The sequence below is a fragment of the Herpailurus yagouaroundi genome, unplaced genomic scaffold, assembly GCF_014898765.1.
Source record: "Herpailurus yagouaroundi ecotype Mexico unplaced genomic scaffold, PumYag 142, whole genome shotgun sequence".
NCBI classification, from domain to species: domain Eukaryota; kingdom Metazoa; phylum Chordata; class Mammalia; order Carnivora; family Felidae; genus Herpailurus; species Herpailurus yagouaroundi.
Window position 1 is genome coordinate 59,050,479 of NW_024412397.1, and position 24,367 is coordinate 59,074,845.

Consider the following 24,367-nt stretch of genomic DNA (forward strand, 5'->3'; position numbering starts at 1 on the left):
TGCCCTTGACTCTGACCTCCTTGAGTCAGGGGCTGGCTGCCCCCTCAGTACCAGCAGAACTCCTGGAGGGGCCCAGGACAGAGCTGAGTGACAGCACGTTTCTTCCCTGCACCTGGACGCTCCCCGCTCCTGAGCTCCCCTCGCTGCTCTTAGAACCTGGGGAGGCCATGGCTACCCACTGATGAGTCTCAACAGCAAACCAGGCACAAACCACCATGCGTGGGAAGAACGTTCTTTGAGGGAAGAACGTTCTCCCTACATTTTTAAAGGCATAAATGAGAGGAATGACCCATTCTGCCTGTTGTCAGACACACCCCTGTCTCCTCAAGGGGTCTCCTTGGCTGGGAACCTCCCGGAAACATTGAAGCAGACGGCTCCACCCATGAATGTTGGCACCCTGGGGACCAACTGACCCTCCAAGCAAGGACATGGGTAAAAGGGTTTTTCCAGACCGTAGGACCTATTAGCACGGGACGCAGATGAAACGGTGAAATTTGTTTTAGGTTCAAAAAGCAAGTGTATCAGGGGGAAGGGTTACCCCAGGTGAGCCTGCGTGCAGACTGCTCTCTGAATCTTCTCAGGCAGGCAGCGTGGGCTCCTGGAGGTTCCCAGAGGGACCACAGGGCCCCTAGTTCCTCAGACACAACACAGGGCAGCACGCCCTGACACGGCTACAGCTCGAGCCCTTCAGGGAGCCCCCCACGCAAAGCCACTTGGCAGGCCTCATGGTCTGCCCTCAGTGAATGAGCAGAGTGGGGACATGGGGGGCTTTTAAAACATAACCTCACTCTTAGGTGCTCCTTTAGATTTCACTTTCTCCCTCTTCATGAGAACAGGACGGTAGGTCTGCAACAAAAGTGGGGTCAAGGGCTTTGGAAGGGAATAGCTGGCTGCCCAGGTTACGGTCCTGCACGAGGATAACCCCAGCTCCTGTTAATGCCCAAAGCCAGTTAATGTCACTCACATCAGGAGAACTTGGGACCAAGGCAGAAATGTTCTTTTTTTTCCCCCCTGAGGCACAGGGGTAGCTCGTGCAGCTTAATTATACCGTTCAGAAGCAAGTGAGCTGAGAGAAGAAACGGCAGAAGACAGGCCTGTACCTGGCGATCAAGGGTAATCAGTTTCCAACACAGGAGGATTTCAGGCATTTCCTGAGGTGTTTGGGGGAGGGCATGCAACAATGTATGGTCTTTCTTCTCAGCCCCCCTTATTTTTCTGATTCAGAAACCAGTCATCACAGAATCTCTTGGGATTGACAGTGTGCTTAGGAGGGACAAGATAGATGATAGCAAATTCATTTTGAAAATTATAGTCATGCCTAGGATAGGGCTTCCAACAAAGCAGCCCCTTAGTGATGAAGCCCAAAACCCAAAAGGGGTCGTGGCCTGAGGCCAGGAGCTACCTTACCCTCTAAATGCATGTTCGTATGTTAAAAGGATGGTTTCTAGTGGGCACTAAAATTGCACAACCAGGTTTATGCAAAACCATGTTTATGCAATAAGTAATTGGATCTCTCAGATTTCCATGAAAAACATGGTCTCTGAAGGAGACAGGAGAACAGCACTGAGCACTCACGTCGGCTCAGTGATCTGACCACCTGGCCTTTTAGAGGTTTGAAACGCCAATGATTTCTTTCAACTCTTTTGAAAATAAAAGTGTCAGATCCTGGAATATGAATCAGCTTTGGTGCAGCCATATTTCCAGCTCTCTTGGGCATCTACCTAGGAGTGGAACCACAGGGTCAGAGGGGAACTCTTCTGTTGAACCTTTTGATGACCTACCGGACGGTTTTCCAAAGGGGCTGCACCACCTCACATTCCCACCAGCATGCCAGTGTCTCCATCCTCACCGACGCTTGTTCTTGTCCGTCTCTTTTAATCGTAGCCATCCGGGTGGGTGTTACTGCGATTGACATATTAAGCTTGGGGCACCATCAGTATGTTGACATGGTCTGTTTGCTTCCTGTCTTCCCCTTCAGACTGTAAACTCCTGAAGGACGGAAGCTGCATCTTAAAATCCCTAGTCTCTAGCCTTCGGGGTGCACTGTGCTGCTAAAGCCCGTATTGTGTCGTCATTTACACATACAGCCAACATTTGACACCCCCCAGCTGTGTGTCAGGTTCTGTGCTAAGGACTCGTGTGTTACACACAAGGGGACAAAGTATGGCTCTGGTCTTCAGATAGGTTGGACGAGTGGGGCCTTTAGAGAACAAAATGCAGGTGAAGACAAAGCTTCCATGACTAATTAATTAGACATATATCCAAAAAATGGAGACTTAGTTTGAATTAATTTGGCAAACCCAAAAATAAGAGATCCATTTCTTTGGTTGCGGCCGTTGTGTCAGGCAGTGAGACAGTGGTGTGCCCTCTTACAACTTGTGAAAGTGAATCTCCTTACTGAGGTGGGAAGAGAGCCTTCTAGTTGCTGAGCCTCTCTGTCCCAGACACTGCACTGCTGCGGGATGGCAGGTGGAAGCATGCTCAACCCCTGTGTCCCTCTGCTTGGCTCAGAGGCCACACCCGGGTGAGCGTCCATCATACAACCACAGGTGCAGAATGCCACGTCCTCCGCCTGAGACCCTCCCTGGGCCAGGACCTCACGCGGGCCTTCCTCAGGCCAAGGTCCATGATGTGAGAAAGCTGTGCTCCAGAAAAAGGACTTCACTGCCTGATTAACAACTGCTATGCGGTTCCCAGAGGGTATCAAACACTTGCCCCCTGGGTCTTTCCTTATCCTGTTCTTCTACCTGGTATGCCTGTTTTAACCCCCCATTGGGAATTAGCAGTTTGTTACCTGCTACCTCTTGGAAGATCTCCCCTGGGAAGTTCTGTTCCCTCCTCCACTGCACCCATGTTGGGGTACCACTCACTGGCCCTGCTCAGCTCCATGCCATGTGTTGTCCTTGGGTATACCAGTCTCAACCTCTTCATCGGACCATAGACTTCTCAAAGTCAGGGACCAGGTCATGGTGCTTGGGACTTAAGAGGTGCTTGATAAATTCTCTGTGGAAGACATCCTGCTGACTGAAAGTTGAAGGTATAGTTGGGCCAGGAGTGAAGACACATTTATTTGTTGAGACCCCTGGTATGAGCAAATCACAAAGATGTTTCTTCCCCCAGACCTCATTTGTTTTTCCTTCTACCTCTTGATTTTCCCATACTTTGTAAACGTTTATATGGGAACAAACCTATATGTGTGTTTCAGTTGCCTAGAACTTTCCAGGAATTCTAGTGAACGTAGATGTCAAAATACCTTGCATCAGGGCTTGTGCAGAACATCTCCAGACAATGGATATGTTTGCAGCTCACAGCCGTGACTTTCTGATTCATGTCTGATTCAAATCCTTCCCAGTTTGCTTTCTTTCCATTAAAACCCTAATCTGGCATAATTGCTTTAATGGACCCAGCATTTGGGAATCGCGGAGCTGACATCTTCTCACTTCTGCTTTCCAGGATCAGTACAAGTTCTGCTACGAGGTGGCCCTGGAATACTTGAATTCTGGCTGACGGCATAAACAGTTCTGCAAACCAACCCTTTCATCCCACAAAGCCAAGACGTTCCATGGTATTTGTGTAGATGAGATGAAGACTTCTCACTATGCTTATTTTGCTTTGCATAATTGGCTCTTTTTAAGAGCCCAAGAAAGCGTTTATAAAACTGCTTTGCACTGCCCAATTCCCAGCAATGCTGCTGCCTGACAGAAACACACACATACAGCAGAGTCGTCAAATACTGTCTTAGGCATCGGCTTGTTAGAGCAGCGTAGACATCTGGTAAATCGAAGAGCACAATTATATTCTTATGAAGGAAATTTGTACCTTTGGGGTATTATTTTGTGGCCCGTGAACCCTTTGTTATTGTTACAGCTGAGTGTACATTTTTGTTTTGTGGAGAATGCTACCTGGCATTATGATAATATATTATTTTAGTTAATATTTGTATTTTAACATGTTGCATAATATAAGCTTATGTACCTTTCCAAGACTAACAGATAAACGTATAATGAACAAAGATATGTTGTATGAGTTGTTGTTTCTATCAGATTTGTATTGTTTCCAAGGGAAAAGCTTGGGAGGAAGTCAATTCAAAAATGCAAAGCTCGACGATCAGATTCATGGATCCAAAGCTTTTCCCTTTGTTTATATTGTAAATATTTTTGATTTCATCAAATTATTTATTCATTAAAAGAAATTTTTGTGAAGCACAGTGAGTGACAATCATTTTTATGAAGCGCAGGAATGGATTGACTGTATGATGTGACCTTGTGTAAATTCTTTCTCAATAAATAAAGACCCGTGACCAGTCTTGCTGTATTCCTGGTGTCCCAGCACCCCAGTGGTGGGGGCAGCTCCCGTCACCCCAGACCCCTGGCACAGAGATGGGGTCTGCTGGCCTGGAGCAGGTAGAGTTGGGATTTTTGAGAGAGAAATTCTGGCAATGAGATATCCTAGCCCATCCTGGGGTCCTCCCTGGGGCTTAGGAAACACAAGCCAAAAGGCAGCCCGACCCCTAACCTGCTGGGCATATTGTTGAAGAGTGTGCTGGGTGGATGCTAGGGCTGTGACTTGATGACCAGGGCAACCTCTTCCTTTTTCTGTTTCACCTCAGCAGGGGCAACTTCTGCCCTCTCCAGGCCTCATTTAAACCTGAAACTTGCTGAGAGAACACTTTTTGAAGGCTGAAGGGATCAGAGCGCAGTTAAGCAGGATACAAAGCTCAACAAGACAGTTCCTGCCAGAGGGAAAGATCACACAGGACAGCCTGCTCCTCGCTCCTCGAGGGCGCTGCCTGACCTCTGAAGGAGGAGGCTATGCTGTGCACTTACAATAGGAGTTCCAACCGAGTTGCAGGCCATGTTAAATGATTTCCAACAGATGATGAGGATGAACTTTTACCAAACACCCAATTACACATCTGAAAACTGTGCAGGATGCCTTCCCAAGAGGCAGCAGGTGTTCCCCGAGAGAGTAATGGAGCCATCTTATAGCTGGAGAGACTAAGGTCGGAAGAGATTAAATAATTTGTCCACTGTCACCCCAGGTGGCCAGTGCCAGGTGCCTCCAGGGCCTGGGGGAGGCAGAGGGCAGCAGCAGGAGCACAGATACCCTTGTTACAGTGCACAGTGTAGGAAATGCCCCTCTTGCTGAGACCAGGAGATGGGAGCCATCACCCACTCCAGAAAGTGGGGAGACTTGAGGGTGGTAATTCCTGCCCGCTCGGGGGACCATCGTGACTAAGGACAAGAGCAGAGGGTTGTCCACCAAGAGGACTGAGTTTGACACCTGCACTGCTTTGCTGTGTTGCAAGTACACGATCCATACTGTCCCGACGGGAGGGATTTCCCAGCGCCCCTGAAGGGGGTGGACCCCACACATGTGCAGGAAGAGCAGGTCCGCGCGGAGCTGGGGATCCAGACCAAATGCCTCACTGCTGGGCTTCTCCCAGACCATGTGCTCTCAGCATCCCTGTGCACTTCTGTCTGATATGCTCCCAAAATGTTGAAAACTGCTCTTTGTGTACCTCTTCAACATGTCTTCTCCAGGATACAAGACTAGGGATGAATACATATGAAAAGGTGTCCCCGTTGTGTGCCAGCTGGCCTGTGACAGGTGGGGAAGCGTGGCACCCTCAGTTCTCTTCTACAAAGTCATGGCTTGGGTCTTCATCCACTTAGGTGGGGTGAGAAGAGATGCTCAACATGGCACTGAACTGGCCTGAGATTTGTGAGTCTCACAATGCAAAACACATTTCCTCGTCAATCCCTATATCATCAAACTTGATCTCCTATTGAAGCCAATAGTTTCCTCTAGACTTCTGAATCTCTTGGATTTTATCTTTCCCTTGGTTTCACCTCTTAGCAGAAATAGTGATAGAAGAAAAGGGACATTTTGTGGCTTTTTCTGATTTCCCATGGGACCTTGCAGCATGGCTGAGAGTCGTTTCTTTCAGTACAGAGTTAATTCTCTGCCCCTGGCCAACAAAAGAAGCTAACCCCCCAGCCAAGCATCCCTTCTCTTTCTTCTCTCAGTATTCTGGATCCTCCTCCACAGAGTCATCCTCAGCTTCTCAGACCCGTCAATGCTTGTGACAGCTGGGACTTCTGACATGGTCCCATTCAGGGACTACATCTTAACAGCCTTCCATGTGCATGTTATGGTGGCTTTGCACTATGTTCACTTGGCTTCACTGTGCTGTGTTTCCCGGATTGCCATTCTCTATGCACTCTCAGTTAGCTGAGCCTCGGGGGTCATTTTGTGCAAGAGGCAGAAGGCAGAAATGAGGCAGCAGCTGTATGGCTTTTACACTCAGAAGCAGCTGCTGCCATGTGCCAAGAAGGTGAAGCAGCAGGTAAGTGACAGTGTGGATGAGCTGCCCACCAGCACTCCCCCTGCTGTCCTTCTAGCTTTTGCTCATGGTTTGGATCCAAACTCATACCTATATTTAGGTTTTGTGAAGACATCCCAGTTCCAGGTGCCAAAATCAACATTAGTTATCTACTGCTAAACAAACACATTGCTAGAAATACCAATAGCTACTTACTATCTCATGCAGTTTCTATGGGGCAGAAATTCAGGAGTGGCTTAGCTGGATGATTCTGGCTCTAAGGTCACTCATGAAGTGACTGTCCAAATGTTGAGTCAGGGCTGCAGATACTTCCCAGATACAAGGGGAAGTATCCTTCCCTATCCTTGCCATCCCTAGTCTTGTATCCTGGAAGCAGGGGGAGTAGAGGACCCACTTCCAAGATGGCTCACTCATGCACCTGGCAAGTTGGTGCTGGTTGCTGGCAGGAAGCCTCAGGAAGGGGATATACAAGGGCATAAATCCCAGGATGTGAGAATCCTTGGGGGCCATCTGAGAGGTTGGCCACCACCTGCCAGCCTGCTTCAGACCTCCCACATCCTCTGGCACCTCTACTTATGCAGGCTGGTTAGCTGCAACATAGAAAATCTTATCCCTGGAATGCCTAGCCTGCCAACCAAGCTCACTACTCTCCTATGCTGTCCTCTCCATGCAGCTATACATTTTTGTCCCACCAGCTTCTACTATTGATATAACCTCTAGTCATTTTCACTGCTCTAAGGAACCTTTATTCAAGGGTCAGTAAACACCCCCCATGGCCTGGATTAACATAAAGCTCTCTTTCCTCCACTCCCAAGGAAATGGCCCCATCTGAAACTCTCCCAAGAAGAGGTAAGTCATTCTTCCACATTTCAAATACGTGGTCAGTTTCTCTAATTGCCCTTCAAACTTGACTTGAGCCAAATGATAACCACATCCTGTGGTTTATTACTTTGAACTACCCCTCTGAAATCTTAAATAAACGTGCCAAATTCTGATCCCAACATCTTCAACTGCTAGGTTCTCTTTGCCTTATTCCTACCATCCTTGTGCTTTGAATTTTTGAAGCCCTCCAGTCCATTTTCTGAGTATGACCTGTCCCCTTCTTACCTTCTTTCCCAATACAACTTAAGCCTCATCCAGTTTTGCCAACACCCTCAATACTCTTGACTCCTTATAGTTCCATCATTTCTATCCTACAAAAGGTCAGTTTTAGAGAAACTCATCCAGGACCTTCAATCCCAGACAAGCTAAAGTAACAAAGATTACTGCACTGCCCTCCTAAACAACTAATACTGGGGAAAATATACTTATTTTTATTGTTTTTTGGGGAACCTGGGTGGCTCAGTCAGTTAAGCGTCTGACTTCAGATCATGATCTCATGGTTCGTGGGTCTGAGCCCCGCAACAGGCTCTATGCTGACAGCTCAGAACCCAGATCCTGCTTCAGATCCTGTGTCTCCCTTTCTCTCTGCCCCTCCCCTGCTTGCTCTCTCTCTCTCTCTCAAAAATAGGATGGCGGCGTAGGAGGCCTCTGGGCTCACCGCGTCCTGCTGATCACTTAGATTCCACCTACACCTGCCTAAATAACCCAGAAAACCGCCAGAAGCCTAGCAGAACGGAGTCTCTGGAGCCAAGCGCAGACGAGAGGCCCACAGAAGAGGGTAGGAAGGGCGGAGAGGCGGTGCGCGCTCCACGGACTGGTGGGAGGGAGCCGGGGCGGAGGGGCAGCCTGCCGGCCAAGCAGAGCCCCCGAGTCTGGCTGACAAAAGCAGAGGGGCCTGATGGAGTGTGGTCCGACAGCAAGCAAGCAGGACTTAGCATCTGGGAGGTCGTAAGTTAACAGCTCTGCTCGGAAAGCGGGAAGGCTGGAGGACAAAGGGAAGGAGAGTTGCTGAGCCCCGGGACCACAGAGCTCAGTTTGGCGGGGAACAAAGGCGCTCGCTAGTGCCATCTCCCTCGCCCATCCCCCAGCCAAAATCCCAAAGGGAACCAGTTCCTGCCAGAACTGGTTTGCATCACGCAAACACCCAAGCTGTGCTTCTGCGGATCCGTCCCTCTGGCGGGTCTGACTCCCTCCCAGTGCCACAGGGCGCCTCCTGAAGCGGATCTCAGAAGGAAAAGAGAGCTGAGCCTGCCCCTCCCGCCCCTGTGCACCTTGCCGATCCGCCCCAGCTAATACGCCAGATCCCCAGCACCACAAGCCTGGCAGTGTGCAAGTAGCCCAGACAGGCCACACCACCCCACAGTGAATCCCGCCACTAGGAGAGGGGAAGAGAAGGCACACACCAGTCCGACTGTGGCCCCAGCGGTGGGCTGGGGGCAGACATCAGGTCTGACTGCGGCCCTGCCCACCAACGCAAGTTATTCAAGACATGACAGGGGAAGTGCCGCGCAGTCCCGCACCACTCCAGGGACTATCCAAAATGACCAAACGGAAGAATTCCCCTCAGAAGTACGTCCAGGAAATAACAACAGCTAACGAACTGATCAAAAATGATTTAAACAATATAACAGAAAGTGAATTTAGAATAACAGTCATAAAATTAATCGCTGGGCTTGAAAACAGTATAAAGTACAGCAGAGAATCTCTTGCTACAGAGACCAAGGGACTAAGGAACAGCCAGGAGGAGCTAAAAAATGCTAAAAATGAACTGCAAAATAAAATGGAGACAACTATGGCTTGGATTGAAGACGCAGAGGAGAGAATAGGTGAACTAGAAGATAAAATTATGGAAAAAGAAGCTGAGAAAAAGATAAAAAAAATCCAGGAGTATGAGGGGAAAATTAGAGAACTAAGTGATGCAATAAAGAGAAATAATATACGCATAATTGGTATTCCAGAGGAGGAAGAGAGAGGGAAAGGTGCTGAAGGTGTACTTGAACAAATAATGGCTGAAAACTTCCCGGATCTGGGGAAGGAAAAAGGCATTGAAATCCAAGAGGTACAGAGAACTCCCTTCAGATGGAACTTGAATCGATCTTCTGTACGACATATCATAGTGAAACTGGCAAAATACAAGGATAAAGAGAAAATTGTGAAAGCAGCTAGAGATAAACATGCTGTAACATATAAAGGGAGACCTATAAGACTCGTGACCAATCTTTCTACTGAAACTTGGCAGGCCAGAAAGGAATGGCAGGAGATCTTCCATGTGATGAACAGAAAAAATATGCAGCCGAGAATCCTTCATCCAGCAAGTCTGTCATTTAGAATAGAAGGAGAGATAAAGGTCTTCCCAAACAAACAAAAACTGAAGGAATCCATCACCACTAAACCAGCCCTACAAGAGATCCTAAGGGGGATCCTGTGAGACAAAGTACCAGAGACATCGCTACAAGCATGAAACCTATGGACATCACAATGACTCTAAACCCATATCTTTCTATAATAACACTGAATGTAAATGGACTAAATGTGCCAACCAAAAGACATAGGGTATCAGAATGGATAAAAAAACAAGACCCATCTATTTGCTGTCTACAAGAGACTCATTTTAGACCTGAGGACACCTTCAGATTGAGAGTGAGGGGATGGAGAACTATTTATCATGCCACTGGAAGTCAGAAGAAAGCTGGAGTAGCATACTTATATCAGACAAACTAGACTTTAAAGGCTGTAACAAGAGATGAAGAAGGGCATTATATAATAATCACAGGGTCTATCCATCAGGAAGAGCTGACAATTACAAATGTCTATGTGCCAAATATGGGAGCCCCCAAATATATAAAACAATTACTCACAAACATAAGTAACCTTATTGATAAGAATGTGGTAATTGCAGGGGACTTTAACACTCCCCTTACAGAAATGGATAGATCATCTAGACACACAGTCAATAAAGAAACAAGGGCCCTGAATGATACATTGGATCACATGGACTTGACAGATATATTTAGAACTCTGCATCCCAAAGCAACAGAATATACTTTCTTCTCGAGTGCACATGGAACATTCTCCAAGATAGATCACATACTGGGTCACAAAACAGCCCTTCATAAGTATACAAGAATTGAAATCATACCATGCATACTTTCAGACCACAATGCTATGAAGCTTGAAATCAACCACAGGAAAAAGTCTGGAAAACCTCCAAAAGCATGGAGGTTAAAGAACACCCTACTAAAGAATGAGTGGGTCAACCAGGCAATTAGAGAAAAAATTTAAAAATATATGGAAACAAAAAAAGATGAAAATACAACAATCCAAATGCTTTGGGATGCAGCAAAGGCAGTCCTGAGAGGAAAATACATTGCAATCCAGGCCTATCTCAAGAAACAAGAAAAATCCCAAATACAAAATCTAACAGCACACCTAAAGCAGAACAGCAAAGACAGCCTAACTCTAGCAGAAGAAGAGAAATAATAAAGATCAGAGCAGAAATAAACAATATAGAATCTAAAAAAAACTGTAGAGCAGATCAACGAAACCAAGAGTTGGTTTTTTGAAAAAATAAACAAAATTGATAAACCTCTAGCCAGGCTTCTCAAAAAGAAAAGGGAGATGACCCAAATAGATAAAACCACGAATAAAAATGGAATTATTACAACCAATCCCTCAGAGATACAAGGAATTATCAGGGAATACTATGAAAAATTATATGCCAACAAACTGGACAACCTGGAAGAAATGGACAAATTCCTAAACACCCACACTCTTCCAAAACTCAATCAGGAGGAAATAGAAAGCTTGAACAGACCCATAACAAGCGAAGAAATTGAATCAGTCATCAAAAATCTCCCAACAAATAAGAGTCCAGGACCAGATGGCTTCCCAGGGGAGTTCTACCAGACGTTTAAAGCAGAGATAATACCTATCCTTCTCAAGCTATTCCAAAAAATAGAAAGGGAAGGAAAACTTCCAGACTCATTCTATGAAGCCAGCATTACTTTGATTCCTAAACCAGACAGAGACCCAGTAAAAAAAGAGAACTACAGGCCAATATCCCTGATGAATATGGATGCAAAAATTCTCAATAAGATACTAGCAAATCGAATTCAACAGCATATAAAAAGAATTATTTGCCATGATCAAGTGGGATTCATTCCTGGGATGCAGGGCTGGTTCAACATTCACAAATCAATCAATGTGATACATCACATTAATAAAAGAAAAGAACCACATGATCCTGTCAATCGATGCAGAAAAGGCCTCTGACAAAATTCAGCAACATTTCTTAATAAAAACCCTCGAGAAAGTCGGGATAGAAGGAACATACTTAAAGATCATAAAAGCCATTTATGAAAAGCCCACAGCTAACATCATCCTCAATGGGGAAAAACTGAGAGGTTTTTTTCCCTGAGATCAGGAACATGACACGGATGTCCACTCTCACCACTGTTGTTTAACATAGTGTTGGAAGTTCTAGCATCAGCAATCAGACAACAAAAGAAAATCAAAGGCATCAAAATTGGCAAATGTGAAGTTAAGCTTTCACTTTTTGCAGATGACATGATATTATACATGGAAAATCCGATAGACTCCACCAGAAGTCTGCTAGACTGATACATGAATTTAGCAAAGTTGCAGGATACAAAATCAATGCACAGAAATCAGTTGCATTCTTATAAACTAACAATGAAGCAACAGAAAGACAAATAAAGAAACTGATCCCATTCACAATTGCACCAAGAAGCATAAAATACCTAGGAATAAATCTAACCAAAGATGTAAAAGATCTGTATGCTGAAAACTATAGAAAGCTTATGAAGGAAATTGAAGAAGATATAAAGAAATGGAAAAAAATTCCATGCTCATGGATTGGAAGAATAAACATTGTCAAAATGTCAATACTACCCAAAGCTATCTACACATTCAATGCAATCCCAATCAAAATTGCACCAGCATTCTTCTTGAAACTAGAACAAGCAATCCTAAAATTCATATGGAACCACCAAAGGCCCTGAATAGCCAAAGTAATTTTGAAGAAGACCAAAGCAGGAGGCATCACAATCCCAGACTTTAGCCTCTACCACAAAGCTGTAATCATCAAGACAGCATGGGATTGGCACAAAAACAGACACATACACCAAAGGGATAGAATAGAAACCCCAGAACTAGACCCACAAACGTGTGGCCAACTAATCTTTGACAAAGCAGGAAAGAATATCCAATTTAAAAAAGACCGTCTCTTTAACAAATGGTGCTGGGAGAACTGGACAGCAACATGCAGAAGGATGAAACTAGACCACTTTCTCACACCATTCACGAAAATAAACTCAAAATGGATAAAGGACCTGAATGTGAGACAGGAAACCATCAAAACCCTAGAGGAGAAAGCAGGAAAAGACCTCTCTGACTTCAGCTGTAGTAATTTCTTACTTGACACATCCCCAAAGGCAAGGGAATTAAAAGCAAAAATGAACTACTGGGACCTTATGAAGATAAAAAGCTTCTGCACAGCAAAGGAAACAACCAACAAAACTAAAAGGTGACCAACGGAATGGGAAAAGATATTTGCAAATGACGTATCAGACAAAGGGCTAGTATCCAAATCCTATAAAGAGCTCACCGAACTCCACACCCGAAAAACAAATAATCCAGTGAAGAAATGGGCAGAAAACATGAATAGACACTTCTCTAAAGAAGACATCCAGACGACCAACAGGCACATGAAAAGATGCTCAACGTCGCTCCTCATCAGGGAAATACAAAAAACCACACTCAGATATCACCTCACGCCAGTCAGAGTGGCCAAAATGAACAAATCAGGAGACTATAGATGCTGGAGAGGATGTGGAGAAACGGGAACCCTCTTGCACTGTTGGTGGGAATGCAAACTGGTGCAGCCGCTCTGGAAAACAGTGTGGAGGTTCCTCAAAAAATTAAAAATAGACCTACCCTATGACCCAGCAATAGCACTGATAGGAATTTACCCAAGAGATACAGGAGTACTGATGCATAGGGGCACTTGTACCCCAATGTTTATAGCAGCACTCTCAACAATAGCCAAATTATGGAAAGAGCCTACATGTCCATCAACTGACGAATGGATAAAGAAATTGTGGTTTATATACACAATGGAGTACTACGTGGCAATGAGAAAGAATGAAATATGGCCCTTTGTAGCAACGTGGATGGAACTGGAGAGTGTGATGCTAAGTGAAATAAGCCATACAGAGAAAGACAGATACCATATGGTTTCACTCTTATGTGGATCCTGAGAAACTTAACAGAAACCCATGGGGGAAGGGAAGGAAAAAAAAAAAAAAGAGGGTAGAGTGGGAGAGAGCCAAAGCATAAGAGACTCTTAAAAACTGAGAACAAACTGAGGGTTGATGGGGGGTGGGAGGGAGGGGAGGGTGGGTGATGGGTATTGAGGAGGGCACCTTTTGGGATGAGCACTGGGTGTTGTATGGAAACCAATTTGACAATAAACTTCACATATTGAAAAATAAATAAATAAATAAATAAATAAACATTTAAAAAAATTTAATGTTTCTCAAGACACTGTACATCAAGTAGTAAAGGAAACAGAATATAAATTAAGTGAACCCTAGAATTGTACCAATTTACACTCTGAAGAGAATTTCGAGACAATGGTGCAGGGCAGGGGAATCCAGTGTAGCCCAGTGGTTTTCTTTGAAAAAGAGTGCTCTAATTTGAGCTGAAAGTTTGAAAAAAAATCAAAGGTGGTTAGAGTTGGCAGGGCAGCAGAGATGAGAGAGCTGTATAGAGTTCTGAACATCTGCAGATTTCCCTCATCAAGTCTTCCACTAAGTACTAATCAGGAGAAGCATGTAAGAAAATTATCTGAGGCCAAAGAAAGAACTACCATAATCATTAGAGGTAACAATAGTCAGAGTTCACATAAGGCCAGATTAGCTCCTGTTCCCGCTGGATAGAGAACCCAGAAAGATTTTGCCTCGGTAAATGGGGCAAAATTATCTCTAGACTAAACACAGCTGTAATCCTGCCTAGCAAAGAAAAAACTGAAAGGATCAAACTTTTTCTAAGTAACTTAACTGCATCACAGAACAAAGCTCGACAATAGTTACTAGAATACGAAAATATCCAGCACCCAAGGAAATAGAATTAACAGTATCTGGCATGCAATCCAAAATTACTAGGAAGACAGAGAAGGAAAACATGACACACACACACACAAAAAAAGAGGGAAAAATCAATCAGTTGAAACTGACCCAAAAATAACAGATGATGGAATTAGTAAACCAGTGCATTAAAGCCATTATTTTATATTATTCCAGGTTATCACAAAGCTAGAGAAAATATTTAGCATATTTAAGCAAAAACATGAAAGATGTAAAAAAGACACAAAAAGAACTTCAAGAGATGAAAACTACAAAGCCTGGGATAAAAAAATAGATTAGTGGGGTTAATATCAGATTAGAATGTATAAGAAGAAATTAGTGAACTTGAAGACATCAATAGAAACCGTTCAAAATAAAATAAGAAAGAAAAAATTGAACAAAAATGAACAGTGCATCAATGAACTATTGGAGTCTCCCCAGAGTGGGGGAAAAGAGGGACATAAAAAATATTTGAAGAAATAAGGACCAAAATTTTCCAAATTTGATGGAAATTATAAAGGCACAGATTCTAGCAGTAGAATAAACTTCAATAAACTTCAAGCAGTAGAAACATAAAGAAAACTACACCACGGTACATCAAAATCAAATTGCTAAAAACTAATGACAGAGAGAAAATCTTAAAAGTAACCAGCAACAAAATACACTGCAAGCAGAGAAAGTTATGAATTTCAGCAGACTTCTTTTTGGACACAACAAAAGCCGGAAAATAGTAGAGCAATAATTTAAAGTACTGAATGGATTTAAAAACTGTCAACCTAGAATTCTATACCCAGCAAGACTATTTACCAAAACAAAGGTAAAATAAAGACACTTTTTGACATACAAAAGCTGAAAATATTCATATCAGAACACTCATGAATATAAGAAATGAAGCAAATGTCTCAGGTGGAAATCTGCATCTATGGAAAGAAATGAAGAACATTGGAAAGAATAATGGCTAAACGCAAAAGGCTCTTTTTGTTATTATTTAAATATCTTTAAAAGATAATGGACTGTTTACATTTGTTTAATAATAACAAGGTAATGTGTGATTTATAACGGGTAGAAAATTAAGGTATGACAACAATCACATAAAGGCAGAGAGGGGAGAAATGGAGGTATACTGCTGTAAGATTCTTCTAGAATACCCAAAGTGGTAGAATATCTACCTTCAAGAATCTTAAAGGTAAACAGTGATAAGTAAGTTAAAGATGCTTTAGTAAAGTTACTATAAACCCTGCAGCAACCACTAACATCACACAACAAGAGTTATGGCTACTAAACCAACAAAGAGATAAAAATTGAATCATAAAAAAGACTCAATTAATCCAAAAGAAGGCAGAACAAGACCAAAAAAACTGAAACAAAGAACAGATGGGACAAATAGAAAACAAAGAGCAAGATGGTAGATTTAAACTACACTATATCAATAATCACATTAAAATGTAAATGGGCTAAATGCCCCAATTAAAAGTCAGAGATTGTCACAGACTGGATAAGAAAGCAAGACCCAACTATATGCCGCCTACAAGAAACCCACTTTGAACATAAACAAAGAAACCTATCCATCTGCTTTCTGTAATACACCCAAGCTGCTAAAGCTGCAGAAAAAAAATTACACAAATGGGCATATTATTGCTGTTGTAAATTCTCAAGATCCGTCTTTTCCTTCTAACTCTCCATGGCAGATAGTTTGAGACTTTCTGCACTCAAGCCACCTGTGGGGCAACAATGCCTTTATAATCTAATTCACAGGAAAAATAAATGGGTCGCCTCACAGCCATAAGTGTATTTATCTCTACATCCATCCTTGCTTCCTTTTTACCAAATTCATAGAAATAATCCTTCAAGAGATAGGTTCTGAGGGCTCAGGACAGCAGATGGATGGTGGGTTTGCTTCCTCTCCGTTCCTGGGAGCTCCTTCTCATTGCCTCCATGTCTGACATCCTGTTCCCCCAGGTGCTTCATTAGGAAACATGAGCTTGTCAGACTATCTCCTAAGTAGCTCTCATATCCATCATCCCCCTGCCCACCACCACCAAAACGAACACAACACTCTTCTAAGCACCTCTTGTCTGGCCTCTATGATGGCCTACAAATTCCTCTCTGGTGTTTGATCATGGCCCTTCCAATCCACTCCCTAAGTTTCATCCAGAGCATCTTCTAGAAAGCCAAAGTGATCCTATCACCCCCACCACCTCTGCTTAACTTCCCTGCCCACCCACTGCATTATATTCGAGGTAAAGCTGTGGCTCTTCAATCCACCTCACGCGACCTAGTCACCTCATCCCCTGCAGCCTTTCTGGTCCTCTGGGCCACCATCTTCTTTCACAACCTCCTACATCTCAGGTCAAAACGCTCGCACATGCTCTTCCCTCAGCCTTGAAAGCCACTCCCTCCTGTGACTCCTCTCCTGGGCCCAACCTTCAGCTTCAGCTTTGTTTTAAATTTTTTTTTTCAACGTTTATTTATTTTTGGGACAGAGAGAGACAGAGCATGAACGGGGGAGGGGCAGAGAGAGAGAGGGAGACACAGAATCGGAAACAGGCTCCAGGCTCTGAGCCATCAGCCCAGAGCCTGACGCGGGGCTCGAACTCACAGACCGCGAGATCGTGACCTGGCTGAAGTCGGACGCTTAACCGACTGCGCCACCCAGGCGCCCCTTCAGCTTTGTTTTAAATGTTTCTCCCTCCATGGAGCCAGAGGGCTCAGACTACAAATTCGAGGGATTCAAGAAGCTTCATCCTAGTTTTCAAATCAACTTATATCTGACTCCAGCCCCCACCATGCCAGACCAGATAGAAATTAGATCTCAATCTTTCTTGTGGCTTTTATTCTACCCACCCCCCAAATTTTACAGAATCCCCAGTCTTAGTAGTCAAGATCCCCCCACCATTTGCCCAGATGACAACCAGGAAGACCTCATCCAATCCATGTGATCATCAGGCCATGTCAACCTCTCTGAACCATAGGACACAGCGGGCAGCCAGACGTCAAGGGTCACATCTCCAGGAGTATCACACAGCCAGCCCTTCTGGGGTCTTGCCACCACCTTGGTTTGCAACCACGGATGGCTGCATAGCCTCCTGCACCGAATCTCCAAGAATCTGCAGCTCTCTCTCCCCACCCAGCCTTGAGACATCGTTCCTCTGGGTGCTGGTTCTCCCAGTTCCTCTGCACCCCCCATCCCACCCCCAGGACACCCAGAACAAATCCCTTCAATTGGGAGGGTCTCACAGGCAACTTTTACTCTACTCCCACCCACAAGGATACCCCGTGGCCAGGGTTGGAGCACCTCAGTCTCTGTTTCCATGAAGAAAGAGAAAGAAACCGGAACTCCAACAGGAAGGAAACCCCAATTCAAAAGATATCCTGCCTCATTCCAGAGAGCCCTGCCCTGGCCCTGCAGACTAGATTGCTCCATCTCTCAGGACTCTGCCATCTCCTTCGTAACCCTCTGTGACCCTCTCTACCCATTCGATGTGTGCATTGCACACCAGACAGGAGCTCCAGGGCAAGCCACGTCATGCTTGATGAGACTGGTAGGATCAGTAGTAGATAAAGGAGTCGCTCCGCCCTTTGGAATACACAGGCAAGTCCTGTATACTTGGAGACAATGTTTTGGGACTTGACAAACTCTGAAACATTAAAAAAAAAAAAACAAACCCAAAACCAAAAACAAAACCCCACAAATATTTGCCCTTACTGGAGAAACTGCTAGAAAGCCCGGCTTGCCTGTGCTAGAAGGAAAGGCATTGGTATTGATCTTGGTCCTGACAGAAGGGGGAAAAGGGAAAGCAGAGAGAAGTGTGCATGTTCTGAAGTAGAGAAGTTAAAACTCAGGCAATTAGCAGACAATGTGTCTGTTTTCACTCTGTTTCAGTTCCAGCTAATGGCATGTAAATGACGATGGTGATTCAGCATGTTTCAGCCCCGTGTCACACGCTCTGCGAGGAAATCTGAGCGTGCGGGGCCATCTGCACAGGCTGTCGTGTTCCACGTCCAAGATAACAACCTTAGCTTCGTCCCCCGCTGTCGTGATGAGAGGGCCCTGTGGTGGCTTTACAAATAGGTAAATATCAGATTCTCTGATAGCCTCCCCGCAAAAGGTGGCATCGAATTCCCCTCATCTTGAGACTGTTTCTTACGAACGGGAGAAAGTGGAAGGGAAAGTGTGACTTCTGAGGTGAGGTCCTGAAAAGGCACTACAAGGTCCTCACCCCCTCCCTGACCACTCATCTTGGGGGAAGCCAGCTGCCCCAAGGAACACCTATTTGGAGAGCCCAGCAGGTAAGGAGCAGAGGCCTCCAACTAACAGCAGTGAGGGACTGCGTCCTCAGCCAACAATTTCCAGATTAAGTGGAAAAAGGATTTTCCAGCCCCAAATAAGGCTTCAGATGACTGCACCCCAGCCTATACCTCATGGGAGACACTGAGCTGGAAATGGTCACCTAAGCCTCCCCCAGATCCCTGACCCTCAGAAACTGTGTAAGATAATAAGTATTTGTTATTTTTAGCTTAGGTTTTTAAGGATAATTCAGTACCTCTGATGTAGGTTCCAATTTGGGTACCTAATAGAAGCTTCCAGAAAAATGTCTAACCTAGAAATGTAGGTTAGACCTATACCTAGGTCAATGCTCTTAATTATCCTCTGGGTTCTGGAACCTTCTACCCAGGTGTTGTATCCCAAAGTGTGGCACAGAAACCATAGCTGGTTCATGAGGTGATTGTAGCTGGTGTAAAGATACACATTTATTTTTATAATGTTTCTGAATTTACTATGTATTAGTAAAGTACTGATTTTCCATTTTCATTGCTGATGGATTTCTTAGTGTCTGAGGGGCATCATGCACAGAAAGGAATACCCACTACTAATTGTAACTTAGGCAGTGGCCCAACTATTAATCTTAGGAATTTATTAGACAATTAGCATTCTTTTAGATATTAAACAACCAACATTGCCCTAAATATTTACAATTACTTACTACTAACAAATAAAAAATTATGGATTTAACAAAATGAATGTTCCTAATCAATTAAAAACCTAGATTACAAACTTAACCCAGCACTTTTAGACAGTTAATTAAAATCTTGAATCTAACATATTAATTCCCTTTAATATTCGAAGACTTTTTTTTTTAATTTTTTAACGTTGATTTATTTTTGAGAGAGAGAGAGAGAGAGAGAGAGAGAGAGAGAGCGCGAGCATGGGCTGGGGAAGGGAAGAGAGGAGGGAAACACAGAATCAAAAGCAGGCTCCAGGCTCCAAGCTATCAGCACAGAGCCCAACGCGGACCTCAAACTCACAAACTGAGAGATCATGACCTGAGCCGAAGTCGGTCGCTTAACCAACTGAGCCACCCAGGGGCCCCTCAAAGATTCTTTAAATGCAAATCGTCACACAAGAAATGTAAAACTACACAACTGACAAATACCCTTACAGCAAATGAGGTTGTTACAATGATATTGATACTGTGGCTTTAATTTGTTTTCTTTGTTGATGCTTACTCTTATCCTTACACATTCCCAGCGTCACATGCTTTACGTTGTCCTAGGATTCTGATAACTCTATCAGTTCAATAACTGGTATTTTACACCTTTCTAGGATTCTAAAATGTGCCAGACCCCACAGGAAGAGAATATGGCTTTGATGCCACTGGGAGATGGCAGACATTGTGCTGGCAACCCATTGATTGTTGGTCAATGCACGGTCATACGGGCCAAGTTCATTCAAACCTGAGCCACTGGTCATCAGAGTGAGGTTTTTTTTAATGCAAGGTAGCTGTACATGTTCTATCATGGGATGTTTCGCTTCCTATCTTCCCTGACGATGTTGACTCTGAGACTCGAAGTCTTTTCCAGTGATGAACTGGTCTCTAGGTTTTGTATGTGGCATCTACTTATTGTGCAATAATTAAGATTTGTTAGTCTGGGCTCACCCCTAATTGGAAGCTCAGGGACATATGCCTTATTGGTATCTCGTTATAATTAACGGAGTTATCCAGAGGCTTCATTCCTTGAGAAAAAAGGGAGTAAGTCTGGGGTTCGCTTTTTCTTCTTTTAAGGACATTTGGCTAATTTGTTATCTTGGAATGCATGTTCGGATATTCTTTAATTGGTTACTACGTGGGATCACTAAAGCTGGCCTATGGCTACTTCACCTTCCACTTGCTCTCTTGTCCGTGGCACGATTCCTTTTTACACTGGGCTTATTGTAGTGACTCACCAGTTTCAAGTCACTCCTTCCTGCTGGTTCACATCTATATCTGACAAATAAACACAGGCTCCCCAACAAAACAGGATATCCACAGAGACCACAGGTAACACTTTCCCTATTAAACACACCCTTTCTTGGAATTACTCCGTTTTTTTACACTGTATATTACCTATCCTAATGCTGTTTATCCTTGCTCCAAAACATGCATGCCACCCTCAATTTAATCATTTTCTTTTCATTGGTGAAGGGTGTTAGAAACCAAAATCTGGGCCCCACGAGTGTGCAGGAGCCTGCCAATGTTGGAAGAAATGCTGTTTCTGTTGATGTGGTTGGGACATTTTTCCCAAAATAACTGCCTATTATATTTCTTAAATCCATGCATTCACATGGTGATTCCAAATTTAGTGTTTTGTCATGTTACTTGATCTGTCTAATAACATATGATTCCATCAGTCACCGAGACTGTGGGGCACCCGGGTGGCTCAGTCAGTTAAGTGTCCAACTCAGCTTCAGCTTAGGTCAGGATCTCACGGTTTCGTGGGTACAGGCTCCACAAAGCCTGCTTGGAATTCTCTCTCTCCCTCTCCTTCCCCCACTCATGCTCTGTCTCTCAAAATAAATAAATAAACTTAAAAAAAAAAAAGACTTTGTCCCCAAGATTGATGTACTACAGGGTTATACAGCTTCCTTTTAAAATATATTCAATATTAAAAACTGAGGCAGTTAAAAAAAACACATTGTAAATAATATCACTGGGATGAGACCAACACCCTGAGTGTCGATTGTGAATGAGTGAAGCTCTGAAGTTGTCCACTGGTCTGTCCGCGTGTGAGTTCCCCACCCCAGCATGGTGGATTAGGCTTGTGTGCCTGCCCCAGAGAAGCATCACAGATCAGGAGCTTTCAAACAACAGAAATGTGTATTGTCTCAGTTCTGTGAGCTAGAAGTACAAAAATCAAGGTATTGGCAGGGCCACACTTCCTATGAAACCTGTAAGGAAGGATCTTCCCTGCCTCCTTGGCTTGCAATTCTAGCATTCCAAGATCTGTGTCTGACACCACATGGCCATCTTCTCTAGCGTGTCTGTGTGCCTCTCTCTTCTTATAAAGATACTACTCATATTAGAGTAAGGCTCGATCTTATACCAGTATGACTTCATCTTAACCCATTACATCTTCAGTGGCCCCTATTTCCAAGTAAGGTCACATTCACAAGTCCTAGGGGTTATGACTTCAACATATCATTCATGGGACACAGGTCAACCCATAGCAAAAGGCCTAGCTGGAAGCATAGCTCAGATATCTCCTGAGGAACATTCTAGCCTGGCCTTTCACTCAAGGTGACCAAGAGCAGAGGCTAGGACTTAGAGGCTGGAGACAGTGGTGCCCCAAATATAGAGGGCACATGGCCCCATGTGGGCCCAGGGCTCACCAAACAGACCTCAAACTTGCTCCTTATGGTCAACAGTGCACAATCTTAACCAGAAGGGTGGTTGGTTGATCAGAATTAAAGTTGGCAGTGGAGAGGTAGTTTGGAAGAAAGGAGAATGATCTTATTGATGACTTAAAGTTTCTTAAACTGTAAGTAAATTGAGGAGATTGGGCCAATTCCGTTTTCCAATTTTGTTCCAGGGAGTAATCTTGGGCCCCTGTACAGAAAGGTGAACAGCATGACCCGCAACAGCTCTGCTTTTGTTTCTTTTACCATTTGTACAACTGCCTACTCTGTGCCCAAATCAAGGTTTGGTTCCTTATACATATTGTTTATCTTTTCTTTTTGTTGGTGCATATATGTAACCTCAACTTTACCCTTTTAAATATTTTTTAAAGTTTATTTGAGTGTATGTGTGTGTGTGTGTGTGTGTGTGTGTGTGAGAGAGAGAGAGTGAGAGAGAGTGAGAGAGAGAGAGAGAGAGAGAGAGAGAGAGAGCAGGGGAGGGGCAGAGAGAGAATCCCAAGCAGGTGCTGTCAGCACAATCCCTACACAGGGCTCAAACCCACAAACCGTGAGATCGTGACCTGAGCCAAAATCAAGAGTCAGACACTTAACCGAATGAGTTACCCAGGGGCCCCTTAACCATTTTTAAGTGTACAGATTAGTGGCATTAAGTACATTTACACTGCTGTGCAACCATCACCACCCTGGATGAGGGTGGTCGAAATGGGTGAGGGAGGTCAAAAAGAACAAATTTCTGCTGATAAGCTAAGTAAGTCATGGAGATGTAACGTACAGCACAGTGACTGTAGTGAACAATACTATATTGTACTATTGAAAGTTGCTGAGAGTAGATCTTACAAGTATGCATCATAAGAAAAAAATAATAACTATACGTAGTGATGGACGTTAACTAAACTTATTATGGTGATCGTTTTGCAATATATACATCATTATGTGATACACCTGCAACTAATACAATGTTATATTTCAATTTTAGCACAATAGGAAAAAATTATCTGAATTTACAGAGTTAAAAAAAAAAAACCCAACTGGGACACCTGGGTGGCTCAGTCGGTTAAGCATCTGACTCTTGGTTTCTGCTCAGGTCATGATCTTACAGTTCATGGGTTGGAGCCTGGGTAGGGCTCCATGCTGACAGCACCAGCTTGAGACTCTCTCTCTCCCTCTCTCTCTGCCCCTCCCCTGTGTGCTTTCTCTCTCTCAAAATAAATACACTTTAAAAAAAACCCAACCAAACAGAAAATGGTTAAAATGATACATTTTGTCTGGTATAGTTTTACACAATAATACCAAAAAAATTTTTTCTTCCTCTTTCCTTTCCAGGTAAAGCCTCCAGATACAGAAGTCCCCCAGGCTGGGGAGCCTGCTGGGCTCATACTCTGCCTCTTGCTTACACTGAACCATCCCTCTTGGCCTCTCCACCACACTGCCCCCTCGGTCCCAGGGCCAATCACAGCCTTTGCCTCTGCAGGTCCTCGAGGGTTCTGTGGGCTTGAATTTCCTCTCTGCATGGAGCCCCCATTGGTTTTTAGGTTTGCCTTTGTAGGATTTCAAGTAGGAATCAGAGTGTTTATATTTTTCATAGCAGCATGAAGTGACAAATGCAAATGACTGGCAAGAACCTGGCTGGGACACGTGCATGTGGAAACCTCCAGACCCTCGTGACCAGTTCCAGATCCTTCCAGCTCACTGCAGCCTGCAGCACCCCTGGGGCCCTCACTGAGTGTCTCAGGGGGATCTCACCCTTCAGGAAACATCCATGTCAGGCAGCATATGGAAATGTCAGCCCAAGAGAGGCTAGATAGTAGCTCTTACGACAAATACTCCCCATCTGCCAGGACTTCTCTTCCATGTATCTTCTCTTTACAAGATGCCTGTCTCTGACCTTGCCTTGAACCTCCAGCTCTTGCTACTGTGCTAGTGCTGAGCTGGAACCCACTAAATCATAGATGTAGCTTAACAGAGCCCTTTCAATATGATTGGATAATCATGTGCTGTGGGGCGGGGAACACTGAACCATTGAACCCCCTCACCTTTTCCTTTAAGAGAAATGGTGTGGCCACCTCAATGCTATTGAGTTGTAAGAATCTGATGCACCATTTACGTCATGAGTCATCCTAGAAACCCAATGTCATTGGATGTTTGCTGAGTGTATTTATAAAAAGAACAAGACAGGAGGAGCCAAGATGGCGGCACAACATGGAAATTTTCTGTGTCTCACATCCATGAAATACAGCCAGACCAACACTCAGCCATCCTGCATACCTAGAAAACTGATCTGAGGATTAGCACAACAATCTACACAGCCTGAACCTCAGA

At 44.2% G+C, this 24,367-nt stretch overlaps 1 protein-coding gene across 9 annotated transcripts in view; it reads left to right on the forward strand.

Moving 5' to 3' along the window:
• PTPRM (protein tyrosine phosphatase receptor type M) overlaps positions 1–4,305 on the forward strand; it is an 806,292-nt gene extending 801,987 nt beyond the window's left edge. For all 9 annotated transcript variants that reach the window (XM_040479372.1, XM_040479375.1, XM_040479373.1 and 6 more), the window contains one exon: positions 3,454–4,305. In XM_040479372.1, the coding sequence (XP_040335306.1) occupies positions 3,454–3,507 (54 nt within the window). In that variant the 3' untranslated portion in view covers positions 3,508–4,305. The remainder of the gene's footprint in view (positions 1–3,453) is intronic.
• Positions 4,306–24,367: the final 20,062 nt, after the last annotated feature.